Raw genomic sequence first — 13,094 nt, forward strand, 5'->3', positions numbered from 1 at the left:
AAAGCTCCCCTCCAGTGAGTGGGCGGGCGGGATTCCTGGAGCTGGAGACCAAATCAAAGCCGGCCCCGCGAGAGCGGCCCCCACCGCCCCCGGCCCTGGCCTGCCGTCGCTGTGTGTCATTTCCCTGATTCAGCAGAACACGTGTTCTGCGGTTGCCACGCTGCAGGCCGCCGGGGAGCTGTGGGGAGCTCCTGGCCCAGCCCCAGGCCGCCCTCGGGCCGGGACGGCGGGGCGGGAGGCCGGGGGTCAGGGCGGGCACGTGCCCACGGCCCCCTTCCTATCCCCCCTCCCGCTGTGGCCTCTGCCTGCGGCCAGGAGAGCAGCCCCTGCCAGTCCCACCCTCCACCTGCCTTTCCAGCTTGCTGTTCAAGGCAGCCTCGTGAGGGGCTCCCATGCACCTGGGCAGGGCGGCAGCGGTTTGCAGATGAGGGGAAAGCCCCACAGGGGATACGGTCTCCCCCGGGACCACCCACCAGGTCTGGAGCCTGGGTCTGCTTGCCCTCTAGGGACCCTGGTGTCCCCGTGTCTCCCGATCCCAGCAAACCGACATTGGGGAGGGCTGGGCTGTCAGCCGCCCTGGGTGTCTGTTCCCTGGGAACACACCTGTCACTCAGCACCCAGGAGCTCGTATTATCCTGGATGCTAGAGACAGAAGGCTGAAGGGCTGTGACCCCTGCGTCCGTGTCCAGATCCACAACACCCAACATGAGCTCCACAAACGCAGACCTCTCTAGGCCCAAAGACCTTTTGTTTGTTTGTTTGGCCAAGATACATGTGGCATCTTACCTCCCTGACTAGGGATCGAACCTGCACCCTTGCATTGGAAGGTGAAGTCGTAGCCCTGGACTGCTGGGGAAGCCCCTAGGCCCAGAGACCTTGCAGACACTGGGTGGCTGGAAGCAGTGAGTGTCTGGGGCAGTAGGCGTCCAGGCCCAGAGGCGAGGGGTCAGCCAAGGCCTGGCTGAGAGGGGAGCTAGAGGTCTGGGCCTCTGTGCTGGAGGCAGCTGGAAGCTTGGGTGCACAGGTGCCATTCTGAGCAGGATCCCGGGGTGATGGGCCGGGACACCTATGTGTGGGCCTGACTGTTCCCTCCTCATCCTCACTTGTCGCCCTCCAGCATCGACGTGCTGGGCTCCGTGCCCCCTTCCAGCCAGAGGCGTTACCGGAACTGGAACCCCCCACTGTTGGGAAACCTCCCCGAAGACTTTCTCCGCATCCTGCCCCAGCAGCTGGACAGCATACAGGTAACGAGGGAGGGGGTCCCCCCGCTCCTAGCCTGTGCTGCGTCTCTGTGTTCACGCCAGTCACTGACCCTCCCTGACGTTTAAGCCCTGGGGTGGTAGGGAAAGAAGGCTGAACCAAAAGCCTCCTTCCCCATCGAGGCCTGTAAGTTTTCCCCTTCCACTCAGGAAGGGGACCGCCCTGAGGATGCTCTTTGGCGACCGGCATCACCCTAGGCTGGCAGGAGGTAGGCAGGGGCAGGGGTGGGGGATCATTCAGTGGCAGAAAGGCAGAGCACCTTCCTTCCTTCCTTCCCCGGGGAAAGGGCCAGGGTGCTTCTCCCCAGACACTGGCCCTTGCAAGCAGTCTCCTCTGAGATGGCCAGGACAAGCAAAGTATGAGTATGGGGACCCTGAGCTATTTGAAGATCACTCTTCAGGACTATTCAGGTTTTGACAAAGGGAACGCTGGTGGGAAGGTCCAAGGTGCCAAGCTGGGGAGGTGGGGGGTAGTTCTTAAGCCCCTGATGCTTCCTCAGCACAGAGGGTTCTGGTCTGTTGAGTCTTGGCTAACAACTCGATCTGGGTAGAGGAGGTCCTGGCCACAGGGCGTGGCTGCAGCATCCTGGGAAGGACACCTGTACCCTCAGTGCGCATCGGTATTGGCACAGTGCGCGCCCTTGTGAGTAGGCGGTCCACATGCTTGCTCCCCTCCTCAGGCCACCTCCAGGGGCTCCAAGCTCGCGAGCACGGAGGGAAGCCTGCCCCCCGCAGCAGGGCCTGAGCCCCGGGACCAGGAGAGCCTCTGGAAGCAGTACCTGGAGGACGAGAGGATTGCGCTCTTCTTGCAGAACGAGGAGTTCATGAAGGAGCTGCAGCGCAACCGCGACTTCCTGCTCGCCCTGGAGAGAGGTGGTGCCCTGGGGGGTGCTGCAGAGGAGCTCGGGGCTAAGGCGGGGCCATGTCAGCTTTAGCCTGGGGCTCTGAGCTGGAGGTCTGAGTTGTCCAGGTGAAAGTGTGAAAGTGTTAGTCTCTCAGTCAGGTCGTGCTCTTTGCAACCACATGGACTGTAGCCCACCAGGCTCCTCTGTCCATGGGATTCATACTGGAGTGAGTTGCCATGCCCTCCTCCAGGAGATCTTCCCGACCCAGGGATGGAACCCGCGTCTCGCATGTCTCCTGCACTGGCAGGCAGGTTCTTGACCATTAGTGCCGCATAGGAAGCAGAGTTCTGCTCACAGGGACCTGAGTCACCAGGACTTAGCAGGAGAGCGGGGCGCCCTCTGGGCTCTGCCCCTCCTTGCCCCGCCGCATTTCTGCTCTGTGCCAGGTGCTGGTGTCTGCCCTGTGTGACTGGAGCTCCAGCAGTAGAGGGACTGTGTAGGTGGGTGCCAGGGTGCATTCCTCTCTGAGCAGAGGACATTAGAGCAGGGCCTCTGGAGGGTTTGCTGGTGTTGGGGTTGTCTCTGGGCCAAGGATCCTACTCCCCCGAGCCTGGCTGCCTTCCCCTTTTAGAGTGGGAAGGGGGTGGTGTACAGCGACGGGCCTGTGGGAGTGTACAGCGACGGGCCTGTGGGAGAGGGGTGTTGTGCGTACAGGTGTGTGGGACTAGCAGTGTGTTTTGGTCAGAAGCATGGTGTGCAGGGGAAAGTCTGGCCTGAGACAGGAGCCGAAGGCTGGTCCCAGCTCTGCAGTCAAGATGCTGGTGGGAGTCTCCAGGCCTTTCCTTTTAGATGAAGGGCTGGATGATCCAGTTTCTCAGGGGCCTCTTGATTTTGACACTCTGACATTCCAGGCAGTTGTCAGGGCAGTGCTTTCTGTGTCTTTGAGAGTTCTGGTTCTTTGAGAACCCATAGGTGTTGCGTGTGCACATGTGTGTGTGTGGGGGGGGTGGGGGGGTGATTCTCAGGGTTTGGCCTCCAACCACCTCTCAGCTCAGGTGGCCCCGGGTGGGAGCTAGCTCCCCTGACCAGACTGTGGGCCTTTTCCAGATCGACTGAAATACGAGTCCCAGAAATCTACATCCAGCAGCGTGGCCGTAGGAAATGACTTTGACTTTCCCTCTCCCGTCCCAGGTAACCTTCCCTTGCCTTCCCGAGAGAGGGGGGGGGGGGGGGGGGGGGGGGCCGGGAGGGTGGAGGGGGCTCATAGCCCAGCGGTGTCTGCATATTTGGAGTTTGGAGAGAGGGTGGGGAACAGGCTGCAGAGGATGGTTCTGCCCTATCAGCATACGCCCTGAGGGGTGAGACGGGCCCTCCGCTCAGCAGCCCTGGTTCCTGCCAACCCGGCGGCTGCTGGGGCCCTCACTTGGGGCCTGCCTGCAGACTGGCTCTACTCCTTAGAGGCGCTTGGAGCCTGGGCAAGAAGAGGACATAGCACACCACATAATGTCCCATCGGGTGCCGGGGGTGGCAAGGGACTCAGAGACCCAGGCACTGCCCCGGGGGAGCTTATGGTCTTGTGGGGAGTGCAGGAGATGCCTCCAAGAAACAGGGAGCCCAAACCAGCAAAGCGGAGGACATGCTTGTTAATTATAGCAAGCACAGGCTGGGGGACAGGGAGGGTCCATCTGGGGAAGGTTCATTCATTCATTCGGTAGCTGGGGAATATCTCCCCCCAGGCCAGGCCCTGCCTTAGTATTGGAGGAAGAGAATTTTGTAAGTTTCATATACAAGACGGTAAGAAGCAGGAATTGCCCAAGCGGCTGAAGGAGGGCCCAGGGTGGACAGCAGGCTACTGGGCTGCATGTATAGGGGTGGAGCTGGAGCTGGGGACCCCTCGAGAGCCCCGGTTCCACTCTTGATATCTGGATTCTGTGTGTGTACGTACAGTGGCCCTGGTCAGCTGGTACCCGCCATGCGCACACGGGCCTCCCGCCTCAGAGGAAGAATGTGCAGCTTTTGCCCCAAACAGATCTTGCATTGAGTGGTGGAGTCGGGGAGGGGGGCAGAAGGAGGGGGGACTCAGTTGATCCCAGCCTGGAGAGAGAAAATCCTGTGGAACTGATTCATAAGCAACAGGCTGGGAGCTTAGGCCCCACCAGATGTGCAGTGGGGGGTTTAACGGCAGCCGCATGTCCTTGATCCCGAATTAACCATAGACACCGGGACGGCTGAGATGGATCAGAATGACTCACAGGGACTTAGTGGACAAGGTGACTCGGGATTAGCGTGGGGACCTTAGGAGGGCCGTGAGGGACCCAGGTGGGTGCTGAGTGATCCGGGAGATCCGGCCGGCCGGCTGGGTTCTGACTTAGGGACTGGCCCCATTCTCGTTCCTGCTGATGGTCTAATGAGTCAGAAGCTCCGTGTCTGGGGGAGTCATGGAGAGGTGGACCCTGGCCGGGGGAGAAGGGCATCTCCACGGCGGGGGCCTGCTGTGTACCCTGAGCCTCCTTCCACTGCCGTGTTAATTCTCACACTGCGTCAGGATGCAGGCCAGCCGGCCACGTGCAGGTGAACTTTCAACAGCCTGTAGGGGTGCTGGGGAGGCCCCGGTGCCTAGCATCTGGTAGCTTCCATGGTGTGAACACTCCAGTCACAGCTGATTTCAAGCTCCCAAAGAGCCTTCACGGGACACGAAGTGGTCAGAGGAGCAGACAGTTGGGAGCCGGCCCTCCACCCATAGTTTTTACAGAAAAGGGGAAAGTGAGACTTGGATGAGGAAGGAAGCAAATGCTCATTGAAGCCTAGAGTGACTCCCTGCCTGAAGCTCCCTCCGGGTTAGGGAGGAAGCCTGTGCTCCCTTCCTCACCTGGAAGGGTGGGGCCGAGGCCCTGTGCTGGGGAGACAGTCCTGACCCACCGCCTCGGGCCTCAACCAGGGCACTGTCCCTCTCCAGCTGGCCCTCAGCGATGTCTTCCCCCTTCCAGGAAACAGCGATGCCAACCCCGCTGTGTCTGAAGATGCCTTATTCAGGGACAAGTTGAAACACATGGGAAAGTGTGAGTCCGGCCCACGCCCCCTCCCCAGCTGTTCCCAAACAGGCCTGTGGCTTCCTGGGAGGGGAGGGAGCCACCTGGCATTGTTAATGCCCGCTGATTCTTGGTGAACCAAAGTGACATTTTAATCACTGACTGGCTCCCTCCGCTTCCCTGCCTCACTTCCCTGTGCAGCTGAGTCTGGATACAAATTAAGTTTTAAATCCTCTTGACCCAGCTGTCTGCAGAAAAATAATATTGTTACTGGGACCACCTCCCCACCCCACCCCACCCCACTTTAGAGTTCACATTCTCTGTGCTTTGAGGCTACTGCTTGGCCGGGGCCAACCGAGTAGGGAAGCCAAGCTCGGTCCACTTTCTGTGGGTGGGAGGCCCGCCGGGTCAGTGGCCTCTTCCCGTGGAGTCCCGCCAGCCTGGGCACGCCTTCACATCCCCTTCCATCCCCACAGACACATAGCCACGTGTGAATGAGGCTGCCATGCTCTCAGGTCCCATTTCAGAGAAAGTCTCGGATTCGTCATGGACATCCCAGAGCCAGCTCTGGAGGTGGATGGAGGGGGACGGGGAGGTGGCCGGAGAGAAAGCCCAGATGCATGGCTGTCTGTCCCAGCGGGGCCAGGAGGAGCACCCGGATCTCCGCTGCAGGCAGCAGGCCCTGCTCACGCTCTCGGTGGCCTGAGCTACCCCTGCAGTAACTCCCCCACCAGCCTGCCCTGGTCCTGGGGACTGCCGGCTCACAGGTCTCTTTGTCCCCAGCCACCCGGAGGAAGCTGTTTGAGCTGGCCAGGGCCTTCTCAGAGAAGACCAAGATGAGGAAGTCAAAGAGGAAACACTTGCTGAAGCATCAGTCGTATCCTTGTCCAGCCTGGCACTGGGCGGTGGCGCCGGTGGATGCCAAGGGCACTGAACCCCGCGCTGTGCTCCCTCGGGCCACGCCCTCTCCAAGACTGGGACGGGCCCTCCCGCGCCCCTGCCGTCTCCATGGGGAGCCTTATCTCTGGGTGCCATTTCCTGACACCCCCACCCCCACCCCTGGCATGGGGAGCAGGCCAGTGTCAACCCGCTGTGGGCTCAGAAGTTGTCCTACGACTTTTTAACTTCTTCTCTGGGGTCATCTTGGGAGAAAACTTGGTTCTTCCATCTAAATCAGCAAACCTTTCCCTGATTTCTTAAGTTGAATTGCTCCACAGACCTTCCCACCTTCTCATTTCACAGATGTTGGTCCTGCCTTCTCATTCTTAGTTCCTCCAGTAAAAATACAGCCTTCCACAATTTTACCCAGATTCCCACCCATGCTCATTAGACAGGGCCCAGGATATTAGATGCTGAGCAGCCAAGTGAAGTGAAGAAGTGAAGTCGCTCATTCGTGAGTGACTCTCTGCGACCCCATGGACTGTAGCCCGCCAGGCTCCTCCGTCCATGGGATTTCCCAGGCAAGAATACTGGGGTGGGTAGCCTTTCCCTTCTCCGGGGATCTTCCCAACCCAGGGATCGAACCCAGGTCTCCTGCATTGCAGGCGGATGCTTTACCAGCTGAGCCAACAGGGAAGCCCAAGAATACTGGAGCGGGTTGCCATTTCCTTTTCCAGGGTATCTTCCCAACCCAGGGGTCGAACCTGCGTCTCCCGCATTTGCAGGCAGACTCCTTACCCTCTGAGCCACCGCAGCAGCAAAGCAGAACAGAAAGAAAGTTGTCCCCAGAGATGAGAGCCGGGTGAGAGAGTCAGGGCCTGTCTACTCAGTTGACCCCCAGAAAAGGAGCCTGTGGGAGGTACTGGGGCATTGTCAGGGGATACGGCTGGTGTGAGGGAGGCCTCCTGAGCTCTGGCTGGGAGGTAGAAGGCCAAGGCCAGGGCCAGGGAGTGGGAAGGCCTGGGAGCCCCGAAGCAGTGCCCACCGACCCCTGGGACAGTTTTCCTGAACGGCCCGGCAGGCTGGGGGCTGCGGCGTCAACAGCCAACCTCCTGGATGACGTGGAGGGCCATGCTTGCGGTAAGGTGGGGAGGGCAGGGAGGCTGCAGCTTTGAGTTGCCATGATGGGTAGTCCTCCAAGAGTAGGGCCTGGGTGTTTCAAAGGTGAACCCAACCTGTTAGGGCAGGGACTCCTAACTACGGGACACGTATCAGGGTTGGTGGGTAGCTGACCCAAAGAAATCGGTCCCCGCAACTTGGTCCCACTTTATCGACTACACCAAAGCCTTTGACTGTGTGGATCACAACAAACTGGAAAATTCTTCAAGAGATGGGAGTACCAGACCACCTGACCTGCCTCCTGAGAAACCTCTTTGCAGGTCAAGAAGCAACAGTTAGAACTGGACATGGAAAAACAGACTGGTTCCAAATTGGGAAAGGAGTACGTCAAGGCTGTATATTGTCACCCTGCTTATTTAACTTATATGCAGAGTACATCATGAGAAACGCTGGGCTAGAGGAAGCACAAACTGGGATCAAGATTGCCGGGAGAAATATCAATAACCTCAGATATGCAGATGACGCCACCCTTATGGCAGAAAGCGAAGAAGAACTAAAAAGCCTCCTGAAGAAAGTGAAAGAGAAGAGTGAAAAATCTGGCTTAAAACTCAACATTCAGAAAACGAAGATCATGGCATCCGGTCCTGTTACTTCATGGCAAATAGACGGGGAAACAGTGGAAACAGTGACAGACTATTTTTTTGGGCTCCAAAATCACTGCAGATGGTGACTGCAGCCATGAAATTAAAAGACACTTGCTCCTTGGAAGAAAAACTATGACCAACCTTGACAGTATATTAAAAAGCAGAGACATTACTTTGCCAACAAAGGTCCATCTAGTCAAAGCTGTGGATGTGAGAATTGGACTATAAAGAAAGTTGAGCACAGAAGAATTGATACTTTTGAACTGTGGTGTTGGAGAAGACTCATTGGAAAAGACCCTGATGCTGGGAAAGATTGAAGGCAGGCGAGGAAGAGAATGACAGAGGATGAGATGGTTGGATGGCATCACCTACTCGATGGACATGAGTTTGGGGGAACTCCGGGAGTTGGTGATGGACAGGGAGGCCTGGCGTGCTGCAGTCCATGGGGTTGCAGAGTCGGACACGACTGAGCGACTGAACTGAACGTGGCCCACGTTGCCTCTCCTTTCCTTTCACTTCTGAAAGGGGGCCCAGCCACATCTCCACCTAGATCTTTACCTGGAGCACAAAGAGCCGGGTGATGCTTCTGGGGAATATTCTCTTGGGTGTGAGGGGACAGACAAGCTCAACTGCGGGGAAGGATCTCGCCTTGAGAACCATGCTCTGGGCAGTCTTGGTGTTGGGGCCCAGAGGCCTTTCTGCCTCCATTCAGGCCCTCCCAGTGGCATGTGGGCCAGAAGACACTGCCTCAGACCTCCTTGGGCCCACAGCTGAGCCCTGGTTCTGGTGCCCCAGAGAAGGAGGGCCCTTTGGTGGTCAGGAGACATCCTAAACAAGGGCTAGAAGGGCCTTGGAGGTCATCAGGACAGTCCTGCGTCCCCCATCTCATTTTATAGATGAGGAAACTGAGGGAAGAACTTGAGTTCTCCGAGCTCAGAGATGGAGACAGAGCAGCGGGCAGGGGTCCTGACCCCTCGTCTGTAGCCTCTTCCCAGGTCCCCAAGGGTCAGCGTGTGCTTCAGCCACCGCAGTGCAGAGAGCAGGGTCAGCAGCCATCCTCTCCAGCCTGGGGGACGTGCCTGAGCAAGGCTGTGCAGAGGGGAGGCTGAGGTCCTTTCCTCTGCTTTTCAGATGAAGACTTCCGGGGGAGGCGACAGGAGGTGCCCAAGGTGGAGGAGGCGCTCAAGGAAGGGCAGTAGGAGGTAAGGCCCGGGGCCACTCTCCCCAGGACTGCCAGCTACACACCCTGGCTGTCTCCGCAGGGTGGGGGCGGCAGGCTCAGGCACCTAGATGCTGCAGGGCCCGGCTTCTTCCCCTGGGTGTTGTGACAGGGGAGCTCGTGGTTTGCATTTTCTCCATTATTTATTCATTTGACAAAAGATAATCACACCTGCCTGTGCCAGCTTTGACCTTGAGTAGTTGACAGCACAGTTGAGAATAAAGTCCAGGACACACAGAGCATTCTAAGAACAGCGTGAGAAAAGCCGAGATTCTGGCTTCACCCTGGCCGGAGCCACACCGCCTCTCCGCATGCCGGCTTGGGCTTCAGTGGTGGAGGCGATGAGGAGATGGCCCCTCTCAAGGCAGCTCTCTCTCTGGTGGGAGCCCTGGGCCTGCAGACTGGTTTTCCTCTTCTTTTCCTGTGCGTCCCAGCACCAGGGGATGCCGACACCACCCCCAGGACCACCCCCGGGGAGGACAGGGGATGCCGCCGCCCCCAGGACTGTCCCCGGGGAGGGACAGGGGATGCCAGCACCTCCACCAGGACCATCCCCAGGGGAGGACCAGGGGATGCCAACACCTCCCCCAGGACCATCCCCAGGGAGGGACAGGGGATGCTGACACCTCCCCCAGGACCACCCCTGGGGGAGAACAGGGGATGCCCCGGCCGCCCCCAGGACCATCCCTGGGGAGGGACAGGTTGCCGACGCCTCCCCCAGAGCTCAGGACCCGGTCCCTCCTCCAACCCCTCCCCCTGTCACGAGGCTGCCTGCCCACCCTGCCCCGGATGCTGTGCTGGTCCCAGAGTGTGGGGGACGCAGCCAGGGAGAGTACGGGGCCCTCTGTCCTCATCCTGGGCCTCTGGCCTTCACGTCCAGTTGACTTGCCACTACACCCTCCATCAGGCACCTTCACCCCCGACTGTGCTCTGAGGCTTTCCTCACCCGTGTGACTGCAGCCACGCGTCTCTGTCATCTGGAATGCTGGGAAAAAAAACCAAACAAACCCAACCAGGGGGAAGGACCCCCTCCCACACAATGTTACTGCCACATCCTTCCCGCTGGCCCAGAGCCACTCCCTGTCAGGAGCTTGCTCATCACTTATTTCTCTCCTGAACGGTCCACCTTTTCCCTTTCTAGCTCCGTCCTCAAGCCTACATCCCCCTGCTTCCCATCTTAAAAGCCAGGAGTCCTCAATATGCTTCCAGCCACCCGACCTGCAGAGAAGCCGCGCCCTCCTTCGCCCCGCTGGGTTGGCTGCCCCCTATCCCCCAGATTGACTCACAGTCACCTGCCTGCTTGGGGGCCTTTGACCAATCCGCTGCTGGTGCTGTCTTCTGCCCGCTGTGCCCATTGTCTCCCTGCAGCCTTCTGTGGCCCCAGCAATCCTGGGCCCCCTTTCTCTCTGCTGTTGCTTCTCTGTGTGCCTTTGGGCCCCCAGTGCTCCTGGCAGCTCTGCCCTTGACCCCCCTCAAAGTCTCCCTATGCCCTACTCTCCCAGCCGTGCCACCAGCCTCTGATGGCAACACTCGTGTGCGGTTGGCTCCAAAGCCTAACTCTCCGTGTTGGTTCTCCTGATCTGTCCCACAGCCCCCGCTGTGCCCACCATGGTCTTCCTGGCCCCGGCTGTCCACTCACTGAAGCCAGACGATCCCCTCCTCCTGACGTTCCCCCTCCACTTCTCTTCTTTATCCCTCTCATCACCACCCTGCAGACTCTTATCACCTGGCTCACTGCTGTGGGCTCTTCCCTGCCCCTGCCCTCTCAGCCATCACCAGGATGCCTCTTGAGTCCCGTCTCTCCCTCGCTCTCTGAATGGGTCTTCTGCATAAAGGCTCCTTGGCTTGGTGTGGGGTCCCACCAGTTCCGGCCCCGTTTTGCTTTTCTGCCCCTACAAGTGCCCTGGGTGTAGTTCCATGTATTTCTGCTGAGTTCCTGCTGCGTCTGGTCACAGAAGAGGTCAGGCAGCTAGCATGGTTCTCAGCCCTCTACAGACAGAAGCTTCACATCCACCAGGCGTTCCAGACCCCCACTCCACCTCAAGCGGCCGGAGGCCCCCCTAGTTTGCACGTTGGGATGTTTCTAGGACCTTGGATTGGCGCATGTGACCCCAGCCCAAGTTCCGAGGCTGACACAGAGTCCCTGGGGGAAGGAGAGGGCCCCTGTCTTTAGAACCTTCTGCCCCAGACACTCTCTCCAGGAACTAGAGATGACAGAAGACCACGGGGCTCCGTTGAAAAAGACCTCTCCCATCCCTCTCTCCTCCAGATACCGGCGGTTCCTCCTTGCCGGGGACGATCCGACCGGCGGAGGCATCCCAGCTGCCGACGGACAGATGGTGCTTGAGTTCTGAGGCCCGGTGATTCTCTGGCCACAGTCCAGCCCAGCCACTGCCACTTTCCAAGGGACTCAGAACTTCCGAGTTGCCCGCTGTGATTGCAGGAAGGGAGGAGGGTGGAGGCAGCAGCCAACCACAGCGCCTCTGTAACCGGCCTGTTCTAAGGGGAATGGATGGAAATGCAGGAGCTAACCCCTCTTCTGTTAAAAAAAGAAAAAGAAAACGCAACAAAACAAAGCAGGCAAGGTGGGAATACCCAAAAGGGGAGGATGATCCTTCTTGGCCTGAGGGTGGAGCCCCTGCCTCCCTCCTGTCCTGCAGGAGAGACCACAGGCACGGCCTGACCCCCCGCCCTCATCCCAGCTCCCTCTGGGCACCTGGGGCCCTTCATCCCCATGGCCTCCTGCCTTTCAGCCTTCCCCCAGGGGCCCTGGCCCGTGCCCCTCCGCTGCACAGAGCCCTGGGCCGTCTCTGGAGCCCTGGCTGAGGGGTGACGGGCCCTGCAGAGCCGTGTGTGCCGCCTGCTCTGCATGGGCTCCTTGCTGCCTCCGTTGGGGGCTGGCAAGGGTCCTCAGAGGGATCCGGAGACAGGCCACCCTGGAGCTGGAGGGTTCTAGCGGTGGGGCGGGGGGGGTCTTCAGTCTGGCAGAAGACAAAAAGCCTTTTCTGGATGGGATCCTGCAGCCCCTGTCCAGCGGTGCTGAGCCCCCATCCAGACTAGAAGTTCTGCTGCCTCCGAGTGGGCAGCGATCAGTTCCTTGGTAATCTTGGGAAGGTGTGGGACTGGGGGGCATGAAGAAGAGGCTGCCAGCCGGCCTGCAGCCCCGGGCCACAAGGGCGTGCTGGGTGCCCCTTGCCAAGAGTGACAAGGTGAATGGCCAGGTGAACAAGGGACCTACGGACCTGATCCAGCACCAGCCACTGCCAGCGGGAGGGCTGGGGGCGCGGCCAGCCCCGCCTCTGAGGCCCCCCCTCCCCCCGCCGGGAGATGGGGGTGTGCTGACTTGGGGGAAGCCTGGGCGGGTAAGAAGCTCCGGCTGGAACAGGGAGCCCGCCCAGCTGCACAGCATTGGGGCGTTGAGAGGAGACGCCAGGCCCGCTGGGGCTGGGTGACCACAAGTCACCCTGAGATAAAGAAGGCCTGGCGCGCCCCACGCAGTGCCCTGGGGAGACCCTGGCCGCCTCCCCGTCCCGCGGAAGTGCGGTTGCCCTTCGGCTCCCCACCAATCCCCCACAGCCCCCACACAATAGAGGGGGAACCCCACTCCATGTGTGTGAGTTTGTTAGTTCTGTCTCTCCTCTTCCGTGTGGGTTTTTTCCTGGAGCTGTTTTGTAGGAATTGGTGTAATAAAGACTTGGTGTTCTCTTGGTGCTCTGACTTGACGGCGCCTGGGCTGACCCTCTTCTCCCCCGCACCCCCAGCACCCTCGGGCACCCCGTGCACTGGGGCCGCCGGCCTGGTGCACCCGCAGCTCACGCAGGCCCGGGGCGCGGCCTCCCAGGGGCCCGGTGACACCCATGTCGCACCACAGCCTCGCCTGCCTGCTGGGCTGCCTGCTTTCCTGTCTGCCTGGGAAGGTAAGCCGCTTGCCGACAGTCTGTTGCAGAAGCTCCGACCGGCCGATCACCTCCCTAAACAAACAGAAAGCTGCCAGAGTATAGGCCGCCTGGGGCTGCGGGAATGTGCAATCTCAGACTTCAAAGCGCCCGAAGAGATCTTCTAATTCAAATCTCTCTGGCTTTCTCCCTACTGCCTTCCGG

At 59.7% G+C, this 13,094-nt stretch overlaps 1 protein-coding gene across 2 annotated transcripts in view; it reads left to right on the forward strand.

The window, feature by feature from the left end:
* The window catches only part of CUEDC1 (CUE domain containing 1), an 88,468-nt gene extending 75,757 nt beyond the window's left edge, over positions 1 to 12,711 (forward strand). For both annotated transcript variants that reach the window (XM_025281253.3, XM_006076231.4), the window contains exons 4-11: positions 1,118 to 1,244; positions 1,940 to 2,132; positions 3,212 to 3,295; positions 5,092 to 5,163; positions 5,917 to 6,010; positions 7,094 to 7,152; positions 8,907 to 8,977; positions 11,264 to 12,711. In XM_025281253.3, coding sequence (XP_025137038.2) covers positions 1,118 to 1,244; positions 1,940 to 2,132; positions 3,212 to 3,295; positions 5,092 to 5,163; positions 5,917 to 6,010; positions 7,094 to 7,152; positions 8,907 to 8,974 — 697 coding nt within the window. In that variant the 3' untranslated portion in view covers positions 8,975 to 8,977; positions 11,264 to 12,711. The remainder of the gene's footprint in view (positions 1 to 1,117; positions 1,245 to 1,939; positions 2,133 to 3,211; positions 3,296 to 5,091; positions 5,164 to 5,916; positions 6,011 to 7,093; positions 7,153 to 8,906; positions 8,978 to 11,263) is intronic.
* The last annotated feature ends 383 nt before the right edge of the window (positions 12,712 to 13,094 follow it).

Source organism: Bubalus bubalis, chromosome 3, assembly GCF_019923935.1.
Source record: "Bubalus bubalis isolate 160015118507 breed Murrah chromosome 3, NDDB_SH_1, whole genome shotgun sequence".
Taxonomy (NCBI): Eukaryota; Metazoa; Chordata; class Mammalia; order Artiodactyla; family Bovidae; genus Bubalus; species Bubalus bubalis.